General features: G+C 40.1%; 1 protein-coding gene across 8 annotated transcripts in view; it reads left to right on the top strand.

Annotated features, from left to right (window-relative positions):
• Nucleotides 1–19080, top strand: part of mctp1a (multiple C2 domains, transmembrane 1a) — a 138707-nt gene that overhangs the window by 28165 nt on the left and 91462 nt on the right. The window contains exon 1 of one of the 8 annotated variants that reach the window (XM_074638279.1): nucleotides 941–1072. The exons of 6 other annotated variants lie outside the window; for them this stretch is intronic. In XM_074638279.1, coding sequence (XP_074494380.1) covers nucleotides 1031–1072 — 42 coding nt within the window. In that variant the 5' untranslated portion in view covers nucleotides 941–1030. Of the gene's footprint in view, nucleotides 1–940; nucleotides 1073–7321; nucleotides 7507–19080 lie in introns of those variants that run through there. One more of the 8 variants, XM_074638278.1, reaches the window with a different exon arrangement.

The raw sequence follows: 19080 nt of genomic DNA, 5'->3' as shown, positions 1-19080 counted from the left end.
TTTTGGTTGATGGATACGGAATGGATATGATGTCACATTATTCTGACTATAACAATAAAAGCGGTAACTTCCTTCTACATCCGCATAGACTCAAATGAAGCAAATATATTGATTCTGGCATTAAAAAATCTATTTCAAAATTGTAGAATATGTAATGTATACATAGGTGAATCGATTTTTTTTCCCCCCACCCCTACCCATTGCTAGTCTTGTAATGTATCTGCATCCAATGACTCCATTTACTGCAAATAGCCTTAATCAGCTACTTTTGCTGTTGTCCTGCCCTATAGCTGCATCAAAGACAGACAGGAGACTGAAGGAAATGTCAGTCAAGCCCAGTTTGTGCATGGCAGTGAGAAAATGGAAAAAGAGAGTCCATTAACTGTTTGTAGACTACATGGTCCCCCTTATAAGTACTCCTGCTGTTGACATCCCATCACATCCTTTGTGCATTAATTCTTCCTTTGTCTCTGTAATTCATCTCCACGTTTAACTTCATTTTTTTGCCGCCTCTCTCTCTCCGTCACTGTCTCTTTGTTATATTGTCAATAAAGTCGATATGTAATCAGATGTCCAGCTGAGAGGATTGGAAGATAAAACCAGCTCTCTCACTGGCTAAACGTTGAGAAATGTTTGAGACAGCAGCTGGTAGCAAGTTCCTGGTTGTGCCCATGTTAACTTTTGCTGATATCGTTCCATCCCGGCAGATTAGTCAGTGGACAGTGAGCATCTCGGCACAGTTGTGTGTGTGCGTGAATGACAGCAAGAGAGAGAGAGAGAGAGAGAGGGAGAGAGAGGGAGAGAGAGAGAAATCTGTAGAGTTGTGATGCTGAGTGACTGCCTGAGGGGTATGCAGGAACCTCACAGCTGGTTGCCCTTTGCTGTGTGTATGTGTGTGTGTGTGTGTGAGGGAGGTAAGGAGCGAGCCGGTGTGTGTGTGTGTGTGTGTGTGTGTGTGGCTAGCTCTCTCATATAGGAGAGTAATCCAGCAGCAGCAGCAGTAGTACAGTGGAGCGTGTTCAGTGTCTGGATGTTAGCGCTGCCTCTCTCAGCTGCGGGACGAAGCCTTACTGTAGGTATACACACACACAGAGATACACACACACGCGTGTACACAATGCTGTTTTAACTGACTGTCTGCCTGCCTGCTGTTTTTCCTTGTGGGTTACTCATTTTTGCATGCTGGTGTTTCTTGCTTCTTATATATACATATCAGTGTATTGAGTGTTAAGGCAATGAGTGGCGGTACAGGAGCGTTCTTTTCCTTCAAGAGTTCTTCAGTCCAGAGGATTTGAGACACTTGAGTGAGGTGAATGATGAATGAATTAAAATGTGCCGCTCATCAACAAAATGTTTCCATCACTTCAGCACGTTCACACATTTGCATGCAGCAAAGATTTTCATACAGTATTTGTATAAAACCTGAGCACCTGCTTTGTGTACGTGGCGATTTGCACTTAGCGTGAAGGCACTGGCCATCTGAACACTACGTGCAGGTGTCACTGTGTTTATGTTTGTGAGTGTGGTGGAGGATGACGGGGTGGAGGTGCAGTGGGTGTGTCGTGTCCAGTTTCCAAGAGTGTGGAACTTGAGCCGGCTGCTAGTATGACATGAGACTGTTAGTCAGACTCTAGGAAGAGAGAGAGAGAGAAAGGAGAACAGAATGAAAAACAGGGATGAAAACATAAGTGTGTGGAAGAGAGACAAAAATGTGGAAGAACTCGGGATTCAGAAATGTACGGATTGATGCAGTTGAAGACGGATATCTTCCTGCTTGTGCTTCCATCTTGACCAGATAATTAGTAAAAAAAAAGGATAGATTGCTGCATTTGTTAAAGGGCATTCCCATGGGTGAGGAGAGGAGGCTTATGTGCCCCCCACCTCACCAGCGAATCATGTCCCCGGTCCACACCCCTCTGCCTGTCTCTCCAGCCGCAGTCTTGTTCCCTTAATTCTTGTATCAAGGGCTGGGTGCTGAACGTGCTCAGAATGAGAGCAAAATAGCCGCGACTGGGGGAGAGGGGGAACAGGAAAGAAAGAGATGGACGAGGAAAACGATTAGAAGTGAGAGGTGGAAAGTAAGATTGAGGGGAGGTAACAGGGAATATATAGGAATAAAGAGGATGAGAGAAAAGCCTACAGCAGCTGAAAATAGAGGGGGATAGCCTGAGGAGGCTGAAGAGGAATGATCCCATGAGAAGGTGTGAGTGACTCTCTCTCCACTGATGTTCCTCTCCTCAGACAAATGCCGGATACATTGCAAGGTTTCTTCAAGCACCCTTAGATTGTTATAGTACATTTTTCATCAATTTTCAAGATTTGTTCAGGGCAAGAAAGCATTTGAGAAAACCCAGTCGTTTTCACATCACTCCTCAAAATTTGTCATTTAAAGGGAATCAAAAATGTTCACTTCCTTCCAAGACATGACTGCAAGACAAGTGGCAACTTGTGTCTGAATTGCTGAATAGTATGTCTTGTTAATGTTTCCATACCCAGTACAGTACAGTACAGTACATGCATAATGCACACTATGAAGTTCTCCTGGGAGAGAGTAATGTGTTTTTAGAAGTGCAGCATCTGCAACAGGGTCTTATGGAGAGTGATGTGTTTCTGAGATGTGACTGAATCATTCATTTTGTTATGTTAATTGTATGTACTGCATTACAAATATTGTACACACTTTCTCTTCAATACATGAGTCCACATAAAAGCCAGTAACAGAAGATGTCTGTAAGATGCACCGATCGATCGGATACTGGTCGAAACCGGCCGGCTAATCAGTCTCATTTAACTGATTTTGTCAAATTTACACACATGTGTCGCATGATGGTTTTACGTCGTGCACACAGCTGCACAGTAACGCCACGGACAGTAACGCCACGGACAGTAACGCCACGGACAGTAACGCCACGGACAGTAACGCCACGGACAGTAACGCCACAGACAGTAACGCCACATACAGACAGTAACGCCACAGACAGTAACGTCAGTCACACACACAAAACATGCATGTCGCGCACACAGTGGTAGCTGCAGTACACAGTACAGACACAGGAAGTTCTTCAGCGTGAGTGAAGAAGACATAAAGCTCGCAATTTGTAACACCTGTAAATCCAAAATAATCTGTAGATTTTCATTCATTTTCAGTTGGATTTTATTTGTCCAGTAACCTGGAGCACTTTTATTTTGAGATTTGTTTGAGTGAGAGAAGGTCCTGTAAACTAGTGCAGTTTTGGAGAAAATTAAATTTTATATTAAAGAAAAGTGACCAAAATGTTTGTGTATTCTGTCAATTATAGATGGAATTGGCAAATAATATTGCAATCAGTGCATCTCTACCTAACAGGCTATAGATTCAAGTTCAGCATCATGCCCACAGTGTGTAGGATTTATTGGAGTCTTGTGTTCATTTAATAACAAAAAAAAACTCAGGCTGGGGAACAAACTATGTTTATAAACAACCAGCTTAGGCTGCTAGATTACAACATTCATCAGCCACTTATGCTACTCTGGCTTCCAAATTGAGTTTCTGAATTTTAAAAGAACTTCCAAACTCTGACTGATTACCTGTCACCGTGCCCAGCAGAGTTCAGCAACAGCCAACATTTACAGCATTTGGCTGGTAAAAATGTCCCAGCCGGGGAGACTGGGAGAGGAGGAGGAGGATTACACTTTGCTGATGTGATAGATAAGCTATCGTTGCACACTTTGGTTGGTTGGTTGCTGGTTTTGTAGCTCAACGTGAAAATGGCCAGAATGCTTCATTGGTTCCTCTACCAATAAAACTAAACACATTTAAGATAGCGAATTGCAAGCAGACTTTTTTGTAGACTTGCTCATTTCTTAGTGTTGAATAAAGTTGCACGATCAGTATTATCTTGGGGGGGAGAAGAATAGCTGCAACCACCTTCCTCTGTATGCAAATATAACTATTTGGAGGTTGTTATGCAAGTGGCTGTTGCTTAGGAGCTTTCTGGCACCTATGATATTCATACCCTCTTCATATAGTGGCAAAAAACTCCCTGCATTTCTCAGATGAAGCTTGCTCATTCCAAGGAACGGCACAGTCTGATTGAAAAGGTCTGCCAGGCCTGTGTAATGTCTCCATGTATGTATGCATCAGATCAATTCACTCAGTTTTCTCTCTTGCTCTGGCTTTCATAATTTCTGTGTTTCTGTCTGTCTCTTTTCAACACTTGGCACATTCCTTCATATCCATCACCTGCTCATTGCAGTGATACTATTTACTCCTACAATTCCTTTAACCACTCAGTCCTAGCATTTTTTTTAGCTAAGGTTATGGTGTGAAAGGTACACGCTCCTGTCATTCAGCCAGTTGGTTTGTGTGCCAGTGTGGAGGTGGTACCACGGGATGTGTGGGGATGGCACTACGTGGCACAGAGACAAACTGCTTTATGTAATGAAAATCAAGATTTATTGGATTGTATATTCAATTTGCATATTGTAGACATTTAGTGCATGATACTTTGTCACAAAGAAATTGATTTCACAAAGACATCTCTGTAAATCTTTGGTAGATAAATAGATGCCCCGGAGTGATGCCAGCCCATCTGGTCAGTGTTCCTGTTCCTAACCTTTTAGAGAGCAGGCAGACGGTGCCTTAAGCACTATTCATTGTCCTGAATACTGCAGATCCCACTGATCCTGTTGTACATTGGATAAGCTTGCCACTCTTTCACAAGAATTGCTTTTCCATAACTTGTAAAGCTTTCACAGTATTTCAGATTAATAGGAGAAGCTGATGCAGATGAATTTAAAAACTGAATGATCTAAGTAAATAATGTATTTATGCAGTGCACAGAGTAGTATCTGAAAAGATGCTGTTCAGACCAGATCTGTACTCCAGCATCACGACTCAGGCGGCGGGTATTGCCCCCGCCGCTGCAGTGCTACTGATGAGAGGCCATGCCTTGTCACAGATAGTCAATACAATGCTGTGGATGTAATTAAGAGGGGCATGTCATAACACATGGCAGCCTACAGTGCAATGCAGGGAACTCCACATTGGTAGGAAAAAGGGGAACAATCTCTCTCAAAAAAGTAAGAAATTTGAAAAATGATGGACAGAATCTCCCCTCTGTTTCTCATTAGTATGTACGGGAGAAGGTGCAGCATTGCACAAGACAAAAAATGCTAATACCACTTCTGGCTCTGCAGGCTTTTTCAGTATAGTAAGAGTTTAAATGGTTCACTGGGGAACTGCAACACACAGGAGTGCATTTGAAATGAGATGATAATAACCTTTTTTATTTTCACTCTTCTTTGAGTTCATAACACCAATTTACAGGAACATGAAGTAGGGTGGGTTGCTTCTAATAACAAGCAGTAGTAGTGGCACGAGTAAGGAAAAACATAAAAGAAAATCAATGTTTGATGTTAGGCATGCTGGTGCCTCTTTACACATCATGACGTGTACAGCATGTATCAGAGTCCAGGACAGCCCTCCCGTTATAACAGTTCATTTTATATGATATTTTTCACGTTATTTATCTTTCTTCGATATGCAAGAAGTGGCACATAAACAAAGTTATTAATCATTTTACAGCAAACAAGACACAGCAGGGTGACATCCACGTAAACTAAACAAGCAAGATAAAAGAACTACGATCTGTTTTTTCATATAAACTAGAAAATGAAGACCGGTTGGTATTAATTGTATATTAATATGTATATGCCATGGAGCAATATGCATATTTGGCCTATAAGCACAGCTTCATTTTCATAAAGCCATTGGAGTGCATTGGATTGGAGTTGTCCAGTTAAATACATTCAGATTACTCTGTAATTAATGTCTTCCTGGTACATGCTCAGTCAGTGGCTTGTTAAATTATGACACAGGTATTAGCTTTTATAATAACCAGATGTATAGTTCAGCTTCATCATGAAAAGTGTCATATTGTTGTTTAATGGTGGCTAATGTTGGTTTTACATAAGGGGACCATAATACAAAACAATCTATGTAGTAGTTGTTATGAGCATCGATAACATTCTTTACTCACATTGCTACTTTTAGTATGCACATATTGATTGAGTATGCAAATAGCATGAGTGTAGATTTTAGGTATCTTTCCCACAAATCAAACCTGTGCTGAGTGGTTTGATTTGTGACCCTGATTTTCGAGCGACGTTCTTTATGCGTAATTGAAGAGAGATCCAACGAGGATAAAAGAGAGATGGCATTCAACATTCAGTCAGCAGGGATGCTTATCATATGGCAGTAAATCATTTTGAAAGGAATCCAAAAAAGTAATGCGTTTATCGTTTGATTCCTGAAAGCCCAAATATACGTGTTGTTGATGGGTGGGAGATGGTGACGCTTCAAAAGAGCACATCAGCAATATTTTTTGGGGTTGTTTCTGTTCTGCTGTGAAGTTGCTGAGCTTGCAAATGGAGGCCTGGATCAACATGTTCCTGACGGATGCGCTCTTCTCTGTTCACAGCTGCTCTGTGTGTGAGGCGCCGTCAGCGTGACTTTAGACTGGCGTTGACTTGCTACTGGTTGGTTGACAGGTTTGGCTTGGCAGCAGGACGACCAGCTTGTCTGTGTGCGATGTCAGCAGCACTTGACGCTCCCTGCTCAGTTTGTCACCGCACAAACACACACACAAAAACCTGCTAATGCTCTGCAGCCTGCCAATATGTTTGTTGTGTGAGAGATGCTTCCTGTTTTTTGATCTCCTTGAGTTTGTATGGGTCTGCGTATCTATCTACCTGTCGTCATTTTCCCTCCTCACAACTCCTACTCTTTCCTGTTTCTTTCATGCTGTCATAACCTCTCTGACTAGTTCTCCACATACATCTTTTCAACGGATATCCATTCATCAATGTACACCCCGTATTTCTTTTTCAAGCTGCCGTTTTTCCGCTTTCTCTTTTGAACACATTCTACCTTCACAAGCACCCTCTGTCCCCCCTGGTCTTATTTCACCCCCCCCTCCTCCGTCTTTTTCTCTCAGTGGAAGATCTCTCCTCTTCATTATTTATGGAGAGTGGCTGCGTTGTGTCGCTGTCAGATGCAGCAGACAAGAGTGCTGTGTCTCTAGCATTAACCTGCACTGAATTCCAGGAAAAAAATCATGTCTCATAAGGTTTTAAAGTAAACATGTCCTTGTCAACGTGCCTGTGAATGTAATTTGTTACCACTCTGACCATGTGTTACCTCTCAGCAGAGTGGTTGCAAAGGGAAGTCAAATTTAGTTGCATCAGGATGTGGTGTTGACACATTTAGCACCAATTTATGTTGATGTGTTGAAAATGCCGTTTTGTAGTTGTGGGTATTCCCTAAAAGGTACGATGAAACATTTCTACAGGAACACAGTGAGATGTTAAAGTGTTAGCTGTGACTGGTTAAGATTGTCTTTGTTAAGAGATGCTGTAGTCGTGTTGTCAGTGACAGGAAAGTGTAAAATTGTCAGGTGAACACAGTTGCTGGATGTCATATCTATGATGACGGCAAAAGGATCACTTTACAAATCCAACTCCAAGGTCAGTGAATTCAAGTTTTTAGGAGTGGTTTTGGATCCACAGCTTAGATTTGATAAACATATGAAGAGAATTTCGAAAAACGGTTAAGATCAACCTTCATTTTTTACAAATTAATCATGCATTACATACACACTCAGGCAGCCCAGTTATTTATCTACTCTATAATTTTCTCTCATTTTTCATATTGTATGACAGTGTGGGCTCGAGCCTCACCATTTACAATCAAACATCTTACATCTTTATACAATCAGGCACTGAAAATAATGGACAAAAAGCCTGTCCGGTGGCATCATTATCACATACTGAAAAGACACAATCTACTTAGCTTTGAAAGCTTTACTCATTTTAGTTTTCTCAAATTAGTTTTTAAATGTGTTAACAGTCTAGCCCAAGAGCTTCTTTCAAGATGTATCCAAAGACGAGACAGTAATAACTAGGAGCATAGTAAATGGCAACTGTAAAACACCACATCGTAGAACTACATTTTGACAATCAGCTTTCTCCAGAAAGGGCTGCCAACTCTGGAACACATTACCAACTGAAATCAAATTAATTAATTTACAACAAAGGTTAAGTGCTGGCTAAAAGCAAAACAGAGCTGTATTAATTTTAAGCAAATAGTACTGTAAATTACCAAGGTGTATGTGTATTAGTGTATTGTGGTATATGTATTGTTTGATGTGTATTTTATTGTATTTCCATTTTTGTAGTGTATTGTGGTTTTATCATAGAAAGCTGTATATTTTATTTACACTGTACATGTAAAAGCCCAACTAGGGACAAGAGTTGAAAATTAGCAATAGCTATAAAGTCTCTGTGCAGCACATCAGTTTCATGCCCTGTATTGGAACTAAGTTAAATTGCATTGTCCAACATCATATAGACATCATCTTTGCTTCCTCTAAAATAGTATTCAGAAATAGTATTCAGACAATACAATTATGTAGGCAGGATTAAATGTTTTTTACAGACAAAAGGCTCTTCTGTTACACCTGATAATCTGTGTTTAATTGTTTTTTACAGAGAACTCTCTACCACATGAGAAAACAATGTCCATATAATCTAAAAAAGTATGGACAGTAACTAAACCTCAACATTTTGCTTTGCATTGTATCTCAATGCTTAAATACTCAGCCTTGAGCATTCAACATTAAAATGATTGCCATGCTCTTACTGCCCTAGCCTTTTCCTCAGCATCCCATAAAATTCAAACAAGCTGAATAAATTCGATTTTTTAACTGAATTAAACTAATTTACAAGTGCAATCTCAAACCATAGACCGGACTACTGATTCATAAATTACGAGCCAAATGCGACAGGAACGTGAGAAAAAACGTATACATTGAGAACATTAAAAACATAAAGCAAGCCTTGATTTACATAATGCCTCATTAAGCTCCATTATTGCAGTAAATGAATAGCGATGAAACACCCTATGAACTAAATTGTAAAAATGTGAGCCAGTTTGCAAGCTGCTCAAGTAGATAGAAACAAGAGCTTATCATAGATTGCGTGATATAGTGGTTAAACACACAGACATAGAGGGATTTACCCTCTTCTGGTCTCCTCCTATATAAGTTTATCGGTCAACCACTCATTTCACCATAACCCAAAGTAGGCCAAGCCACACAGCCCAGCCCTGACATCTGGTGCAACTAGGAGGGAGGGTCTAGACACAGCTGGCAGAACGGATGGAAAGTGGGTTTCTAGCCTGGTTATCTAGGCTATAGATTAGAGTCACACTCAGAGGGCAGCTGGGGTAACATAAGAGAGACCATGACGAGTATATGATGATAGTGATGTCTCGGCTGTTGGAGAGAGTAGAGCACAAGGGCGCTGCTCTTTAGTTGTGAGTCTGGTGACTTATTGTGGTCCAGAGAAAAGGTCCGTACTGAAGAGATGATGTTTCCACTTCCTACTGTTTCATCTCTCATTCTCAGTCTGTTTATCTTTATGTCTCTCTCTTTATTCCACTGTACGTCTCTCTGCTCTGCCCAGGTCTTTTTGATGTAAGAGTTAACATGTTTATTGGACATGAACCAGGCTTTCAAGTACAGTACTATAACCACCATGGCTCACTATTCCCCATAGAATTGCTGCAATGTAAAGAGAAGATGTTACATAATGGTATACACACATACACACACAAACACACCATGGCATTTACTGCCAACACACTCGAGGCTTACAGTAGGTTCACTGGGTGGATCATTTTAATGAATTCAGACAAGTTGTCAAGTGACACATAAAGATTGTGAGTCTTTTTATCTTGTTTTTCCTCTCCTCCTCTCTCTCCTTGTTTAAGCTCTTACTTGAATGCAATTACTGCAAATGGAACACAAGATAACATAATAGTTCAGGCTGCATTTCAGATTATCATCATACTTATATTTGGGACTATATTGTACATGATCCAATACATCTTTTTTTCATAATTATGCTCAATGTAGTGTTTAGCCACAGTATGTATGTGTAAACATACATAAATACAGTTCCAGCATTGTGTCTTAAGGCAATGAAAGATTCCTTGTTTGTCTACCAGCAGTAAGCTCAACATTGTCCTCTGGGTTGGAAAACTGGGGATGTCATAATGTACTTTGACATGAATGTATGCAGCACTCCTGCTGCTCTGAACTGGATGTCAAAGGAGACAGTATAGGAAACACAAGTCAGCTCAGAGACTTCTGTCCTCAGTTGATCCTCTGTCTTCGTCCCCAAAATACTCATGGATGTGCAGGTTGACTACCTGACAGTCTGCACATACACATTAAAGTCCTTTTTTAAGTGGGTTAGGGGTCACAACTGTGGTTTCTGACCACAGCATGAATGAGAGACTACCGTGAGGGTTGTTCTTCTCATCAAGATGTGTCACTGCAGGTTACCTTTAATAATAGCAGACAGGAGAGGAAGTCTTGTCTGTGATAATCACAAACACCATGAGAATTGATGGTGATTGATGTGTTGATTTAGGCTTCATCGCTGTACATCTTTTGTTAAAGACTTTACTAAAATGTATTTTCACTTTGTACTCAGTGTGTAGTCACTCAAAGCTGATCTACAGTAGTTATTATTCTTTCCTCGTCGAGTCAGTGTGCTCGACTCAATGGGGCTCACGTCTGCCAGATTAATGCCAGCTGCTTGTTCTTGTGAAAAAAAAAGAAGAGATTAATGTTTGGGAGTTTAATGACAATTCCAGAAGAGCCATTATTTAATTAGGAGCCCTCTGGGTGTTCATTAATCTCCTAGTCTTTTGCATCACTGATGTATAAACTGCAGTCATGGATGGATGCATGTTGATGACTGTAAGAGAAGTCGATCAAAAACTGGTCTACAGGTCAAGAATGGAGGGTTGGTTTTGCCAAGTCAGAGTTTAAAATGCATTATGTGCACAGACAAGTTAAAGACATCTGCCTTGCTCACATTATATGCTATCTATACCAAAAGCGGACCATGTCGACAATAAACCTATTTAAAGAGCATTGTGTTAAAGCATTACTGCCTGCTGTAACTGCACTCCAGTGTGACGCTAGGTGTAAAAACAATGTTGCAGAATGATACGCCAGACAATTCGAAATTAAGAGTTCATTTAGCATAGTGGAATTTATGGTATGTTCAATCCAAGTGATAATTACCACCAGGAGTCTTGTATTTTTCTGAAAGCGCTGATATATCTGACTCAAGTACACAAGCGGCTCTACAATAACTTAACCTAAATAAAATCCTGACTAAGTAAAATGGTGCACGTATCTGAGCAAGCATTCCCTGCCAGATTTCGTGACATGACAGTTTTGAATTATTCTGTGCTATGGACACATTTTGGTTTGTACCAACAAGTTGTGGGGTTCACTTCCCTATTCTTTCACGTTATCACATTTACTTGTATCATATTTGTCAACATCATGGGGAGTGCCAATACTGTGGTTGAACTTCTGCTTCTTTTAGCTCTGGATAGCAGCCAATTTGTCCAGCTGAAAGTGCCAAAAAAGTCACCATCTGGGCTGTTAAACCATCTATTACAGTAGCATAAGGATAATTGGATAGGAGCGCAAGAGTACAAGTTGACATCTACATCCGTCTCAGGGAAAGCAGTGACATTCACAGGTAAATGTGAGTGTATTGTAAATAAAGATGTCTGCAGCACATGCAAATTAATAAATTCTTTTTTTTCCCCTTTGACAGATTCAGTATTCAGTATTTTTAATGTGAAGACTGGCAGATACTTTAAGGTGTTAATATAGTTTGTCACTGTTGACTCATCTACTTATCAGGGTTTTAACTGTCATCTATTCAAACACATTAGTAAGTGTTTCAGCTGTTTCTCAGCAGGACATTATTATACCTGCTGCATCAAGAGACTCATTACCCCAGTCTGAGACCGGCTTTATCTAAGCTGCTATACTGTGGGAGAAAGTGGAGAAGCCTGCTCTTTGTACAGTGCACTGCTAAACTGTTATTAGGAAAAGAATACACCAAAGATACCTCATTATCTAGCCGAGTGGCTGTTGGCTGTCTACCTGCCTGAGCCCTGTACTGTCACATTATACACAAGGAGGCTGCACATACTCAGGAGAAGAGAGAATCAGTAATGGCCCTGAGATAGTGGTATTTAATGGAACAGCTTATTTGGCTGAGGGAAGTTTAATGGAGAACATTTTTCAAGGCTTTGAGACTGCCTCTGTGTGATGAGAACGAGAACTACCGGTATGTGCATATTTATCTATATCATCGGTTTGCACAGGAAATATAATATAGTGCCAATATTTGTTTTTTAATATAATATTGACTCCCAGACATGGCAGTGGAAAAGTGGTTTGGTTTTTTGATACGGTCAAATGGTCTACTGAGAGTGGAGAGAAAATGAAAGTAAAAGAGAGGAGGAAAGAGTAGACAATTTGATGAAAAGAGAGACTAATAATAAAGAATCAGTAATCATTGATGAAGTCACGACTTTATTGAGTCGCTGACAAACCACTTTACCATCAGTGACTAAGGCTGGCTGAATGGAAATATGTCTCAATCAGCAATGTGTGGGTTGGAAGTGCAACATTTATGTGAGTTTACTGTATGATGGTACTCAATTCATTTATTGAGGTCAGACTTTTTAAAGAGGTCGATGATAAATTGAACAATTTATTTTTGATGTTTAGCGGTAAATTTCAAAACGAGTGATATTTTTAAATATGTTGATGCTTACATTCTCTAGCACACATTGCTTTCCATTTTTTTTTAGTTTTATTCATTTAGGCTAATTCAATTTATATTTAAATTTCTTAAGGATTATATGAATATTTCCATGTACTATAAAGTCACAGTAACAACATATTTGTTTCCCCCCGTGCTGCTTATAGACTATGTTCATTGTATTCTCATACAACGGTTCGTATGATATCTTACGGAAAAGTTATTCCTCCTTTTTCATTCGTTTTCCTACGAATGTCCAGCAACACGTGTCAATTTCCACTCGTTATATGCATACAGTCTTTTCAAAATAAACTTCTGCCTTCACAGACAACAACTTCCTTAGGTTTAGGCAAGAAAACTACTCAGTAAGGTTTAGGAGAAGATCATAGATTGGCTTATAATAACTCCGTAAGTGGCGTTACTTAAGTACGTAACTTACGTGACAAATCAACGACTTCTGGTTTCACGCGGGACACGAACGCCGGCCTCCTGGGAGAAGGTCTGTAGTTTTTTGACCCACCTATCCAACCCGACCTCCTCCCTACGCGGCGTTTGCCGCTCTTTATATTTCCTGGTTCACCATTACGTTAATTACACACAAATTGATTTTGTGGGCTATACACGGATTACAGTGCATTGCTTTTTGTAGGTATCACTCGAACGGTGTATGAAACAAGCTTGCTATGTTAGGTTATATTTTGTCTATGCTGGTTCTGTTGGCCGGGAGTTATTTTCAAAATACACAAGAAAGAGAGGCCAAAAGAACTAAAAGTCGCTGCATGGATCTCATAGTAAATATCTCACTGTTACTTCACTTCAGTACAAACTTTCAGAGTCTTGAGGGAGAAATGTACTGTAGTGTTGTACTCACTGTACTGTAACATACAGCTGGAAACAACCTCAGCCTGAATCTCGTCTTCTCCACTATTCGCCTCCCCCATATGTCCTATAATTAGAGCCGAGTACATGAAAGATACATTTCTGGCAATTCAATAGACCTCACTGACACTGACAGACCTCAAGAGCCTTCCTATCCTTATGTGTCTGTGTTCACAAGCGTATATGCACTGCATGTGTGTTCATACATTTATGCGCCCTTCATGTTTTAGTTATGTCAGTATGTCCCGTATGTCAGAGGCTAAGGGTAGAAATGGCAAAGCACCATACCCATGGGAGTAGATTGGGTCAGTATTGGCTGGTGTTCATTACAAATTATAAGTGGGTTTTTTTTTTATCAGTGTAATGGCATTAAAACCGATGTTCTGCCTAGCTATCTCCTGCTGTTTTAGTGCCTGTGTGTTAGTGTGTGCATATGCAAAATGTGTGAATGTATCTGTGTGTAGGTGTTGCATATGGTGCTATAATATGCTTGCATGCTTTTATCTTTGGAACCTTGAACTATCTGTTAGATGGATGGCTGCATATCCTGTGCAGGCAAATCTTGTTAATAGTCTCTGTGGTTGAAAAAAGAATCCATAAAGCAAAAATAATGGGATCGCTGTGAAATATCACAACTGGGTTATGCTCAGCCTACCTTTATGTTTGCTTTTCTCAGCTCACATTATATACTATTTTTGTGTTCATCGCAGAAAATAAGGGGATATGTTTCATCTCTATCGGTGACGTTCATTTGATTTTTGAGTTGTTTTTTTTGCGGTTGCGTAGCAACACTCATCCAGCATCTTATGTTTTTTGCCTGCTGTAAGACCGAGATCCGTGCCCTAAAGGAAACAAACTCTCAAAGAGTAGACGAGATACAGACTTCAGTAGTATGTGCCAGTTTTTCTAACCTCCCTGATAGACATATGCTTTGTGAAGTGCATTTAAATTTCAGTTTCCTTCTTGTCTTATTATTAATTAATAATTTTCTACCTGTGTGTTTTCCTGTTTGCAGGTTCAGTTGCATTTATTAAAGCACACTTATGTTTCCATTCATATATTTATCAAGTCATTAATTACAAGTTGGGGGCCAGAGTCATTGAAATACCAACAAATTTTACTTTTAAACACATGACCCTGAGAGACAAAACTGCATCTTCCTGCCAGCGTGGCTTGGCAGCATAATCTAGTGGTTAGCAGGGTCATGATCATCTATCTAGGTGTCAGCGAACACCACAGTTAAAGTGCATCCATCAACAGCCACGTGTCAAGTATTATATCCTTGAATAACACACCGGGGGGCTATTTCACAAAACCTAGATAGCGGATTAAGCAGGGATTTTCCACTTGTCCTGTCCTCAACCTGTCTCGGCCAATGTGATACGTATAAAGCCAGGATGCACTGACTAGACTATAGGTCAAGCCTCGCATTTTCTGTTATCCTGGATTTCTTAATTCTGCTTTTGTGAAATAGCCTCCAGGCCACTGCTGTAAGATTATTGGATGATGGTGTGTGATGAACCATAAGTTAATACACTCAGGTTTTAGCTGGAGTTCTTAATAACTGTGACTTTGTCTGTGTTGAATGAATTGATTAGATGTTGTGTTACTGTTACTGCCTTACAGCAGTGCTGCAATCTATACTGTTTTTGTATTCAGACAGATTTGAAACCAAGTATAGATATTTACTCAGGTCAGTGTGGAACATACAGAGATCATTGATTTGTTATAGAACTTTAGAACAAATAAGGTAGCATACCTGTTTCTGTTTTGTTTTGCACACCTCAAGTCACCCAGAACACAATGTGCTTCACCAAAGTGCATCTTTGTGTTTGTGTGCACGTTCGCTTTTGGCTCATTTGAATGATTATTTTAGCGCCGCTTTGTGGAATCACTTAAATTGTTGAATCGATTGAATTACCCAGCTCCCATTATGAGATCAATTTTAGTTATATTAAAGAGCCACATTTACTTAGAGCCTCATAATGTGGTTTGATTAATGTACAGTACTAGCACAGCAGTTTCTTTCAGCTGGGGCAGGGAAATCAGATTCCAGATCATTACTAAACTACTCAGGTTATGGCTTCGAGGAGCTGGGGGATGATATTGAATGAAATGGACTAAGTGGATGAATTTGTTCACATTTGTTCTTCACTAAGAAATGAAGCACAGGAGCAAGTCACATTTCATCTGGCTGAGATGTAAAAAATAATTAGTCATGTCTTGCAAATAAGCCCCCATTCATTATTAATACAAAGAATCTCAAATCAATCCATTAATGGATCTTTTTTCTGACCTTCATTTTCTAAAAAGATGCTCTGTGGTCTCTCACTGCCTGTCGTACTGTGCATGGGTTAATCTGGTCCAGCCTTATGGACCTCACTTAAGCAAACTAACTATCACTCGTCATTTAAGTACATTAAGTTTTTCCTCCGAAGTGTTTCAACCTACAGTAAGGCAGTAGGTAACGGTAAATAAAAAGAACTATAAAGATGACAAGATTCTTGGACAGAAAAGCGGATGGTCAGAGAGCAGAGACAAATATAGGTTTTTATGTTAGGTAGCAGGAAGTGGCATCCCTACTAACAAAAGGAGAACTGTCACGATGTCCTTATTAATGAGCAAAGCAGGAACAGGTTATTGTTATGCAGGAACGGAGGTGTAGAGCTGGAAATTACCTGCCATCTTCGTGAGAAACGAGTCTGGCTCCACACAGTGCCCAGGGCTAAATACAGGCCTCCTCCTCCTTAAAGACACCACTGTCATGACTTATAATCCAAGATAAGAAATATATGACTCTGGTTGATATCCCAAAAGGAAAGTTTTTCTAAGCAGCTGTTAACTTAGCCATGAAATTGCGAAACATGAACTTTCAGCTTTCTTTCAAAAATCTCCCAGTAGGCCGTTTCACTTCTTTCAAGCAGCAGTCAAGCTTAAACTGCAGGGGCTCTGCTGAAAGACTTCAACAATGGCACAGTAAAGTCACATAGTACGACTTTCAAAATAATGCCATTAACTCTGGGGGGGGTTTAAGTGCTGATAAGAAAATTAATTCAAAGTATTTTCTGTGTCATGGCTGAATTATTAACAGACGGAACTACTATTTGAGCAAGTTTAGATGTTAACTCAATTCTCCTGAACAAGGGTAAGTCTTGTCCTAATTCAAACTTTCTAAATATGTCTTATCTCATGCTCAAAGATCTACAGAACTAGTGCAACAAAGGAAGTCAGAGAGGAAACTGACTGACAGTGAAGTCCTACCACGCCCACAACATAGTACTCTCACTCTCAGGTACTTGGTACCTAATGTGTCAGGTACTCAGGTACTATTGTAATTTGGTGGGAGGTAGTGACAAGCAGTCATAGACAATTTAATAGATCACACCCAGAAGCTCCTTGTTTTTACAATATTATCACTTTTTATCACTCCCCGAGTTTCCTCTTTAGAGATTGGTTTTACCTTTCACAACTGGCTATTTCCACCCAGCAGAGGAGCACCAGTTTCATGTGCGGGTTGTTCATACATCCTTGGTGAAGAGCCACTAGTGCTTGTCCACACTTGATGCTGAAAAGAGATGGAACATTTTGAGCTGCCAGATGAACAATTAAGGTCTTTTGACATTTGCCACATTGTACTTGCCATTTGTTTCCTTTTTATGAGTTTGATACTGTGAATAAACGCTGGAGATTCGGGAGCAAGATGTTGACCTAAAAGGTCGGAACTTTGTGTTTCCCATTAGAACAGAAAGTGGTGGTAAAAAGGTCATGGATTCAGTTCCAGTTTGCTGCACAAATGTGTCAGTGAAAGGATATCAGGGCTGTAAAATTCATTAGCTCAACACCAAACCTGCTGTTCGTTTTTCTATCGTATTGAATTTAATTTTGTACTACTAAAACTGTTACTCTGATCAAGCTGTGGCATTGTGTGTGTGGATCTTTATGAGTTTTTTTGTACAGCGTAACTTTAATTAAAGTTCGGTGGAGTGAAGTCAATACAAGCAAGTCTGTTTGCCTAAGTAGTTTTTATGGCTTCATAACGTGTCCCGGAGCTGAGCTGATGCTCGTGCAGTATATCCAGATAATCTAATCCTAAACCCTTTTGTGGCCTTCCTCTTGGACTGTAAGCAGCAGATGATATGCATTGTGTCTGGCTGGAGTCTGTTGGTGTGGAATATCCTATTGGATATTTATTATCATCATTTCAGGAGTGTGATACATCATCCGTCTTAGTTATTGATGAAGGATCAGCTTTCCTGTCTCTGATTCATTGTTGATGACCCTACACATTCACACACACACACACACACACACACACACACACACACACACACACACACACACACACACACACACACACACACAAACATGAAGTCTTTGTGCATGCAATCACATATACACGCAAACAGCCCCCTGGAGATGATGGAAGGATGCATCAATATTTGCAATGCAATGCAAACTCATTTTTTTCTCATCAAAGTAGTATTTAGTTAATGGAAAAGGATATTGGCATTGCTTGATTTAATGCATTCAGTTGGGATTCAGTCAGAAGGGTTTTCGGCTTGTATCCAAATACGCAGAGCACTTTCCAGTGTAGTTCTCCAGGGATTATTTAATGTAAATTTAAAGTGCTCTGATAGTTGATTCCCGCTGGATCGGTGCCTCATGCAGCTGTAATGGAACTCCTTTCTTTCCTGTATTTACATTGTGCGGCTGGATGTTATTTACTCACACAGACCTTGCTTGTATTTCTTTTAGTTTAGGATTATCTTTATTATACACAGCTTAAATGAGAATTGTTAGTTTAAAAAATCAATTAAATTGTCTTTGTGCTCAGAAACCTTAAATCAAATCTGGTAATTTTTTTGTGTACATCGTGTATCAAAGCTGAATACTTTCATTGCAAATAAATTGCGATGAAGTGTAGGCCAAATAAGCACAGACATACACAGTCTGTTGATGTGTAAGGTCAGCCAGAATGTTTATTGCCTTCTGGGACTGGAGAGAGACTGAAAATTAGGTTGTGGTTGCAATTGTTTAGTTCTCTGTCATCTTCAAGGAATCACACAGGGAAACACAGAGCAGGTGGAGTTGGATGGACCTTGGCTGCCTTTTCTTTCCTTCCTCTCGTCTCCTCTTCTCCGTTTCTGTCACTGTGAATGTGTGTGTACTAGTAGTCTGTGTCTCTGGAGTGTGTGGCTTCCTCCATTGAAGCCTCAGTGTGCAGAGCAAAGGGCTGAGGTCTACTGTCTGGACTCGGGGAACAGGGTGGTTGAGAATTGTGACAGATGATAATAGACATTTCATCTAAAGTAGAGTTACCAATGTGTAGTATTGTTAATGCCAGAATCAATATAACTGATTATTTTGAGTCTATGCAGAGGTAGAAGGAAGTTATCACTTTTATTGTTGTAGTCTGAGTAACGTCATATCCGTTCCGTATCCGTCAAAAAACAATACCAAAACAAAGCCACGGCTAGCCAAAACGAGAAAGTAGAAAACGGTGTAGGGTCCGCG

This window comes from Sebastes fasciatus, chromosome 6 (assembly GCF_043250625.1).
Source record: "Sebastes fasciatus isolate fSebFas1 chromosome 6, fSebFas1.pri, whole genome shotgun sequence".
Lineage (NCBI taxonomy): Eukaryota > Metazoa > Chordata > Actinopteri > Perciformes > Sebastidae > Sebastes > Sebastes fasciatus.
Note: the sequence above shows the minus strand (reverse complement) of the source record. Positions and strands in the feature narration are given on the sequence as shown.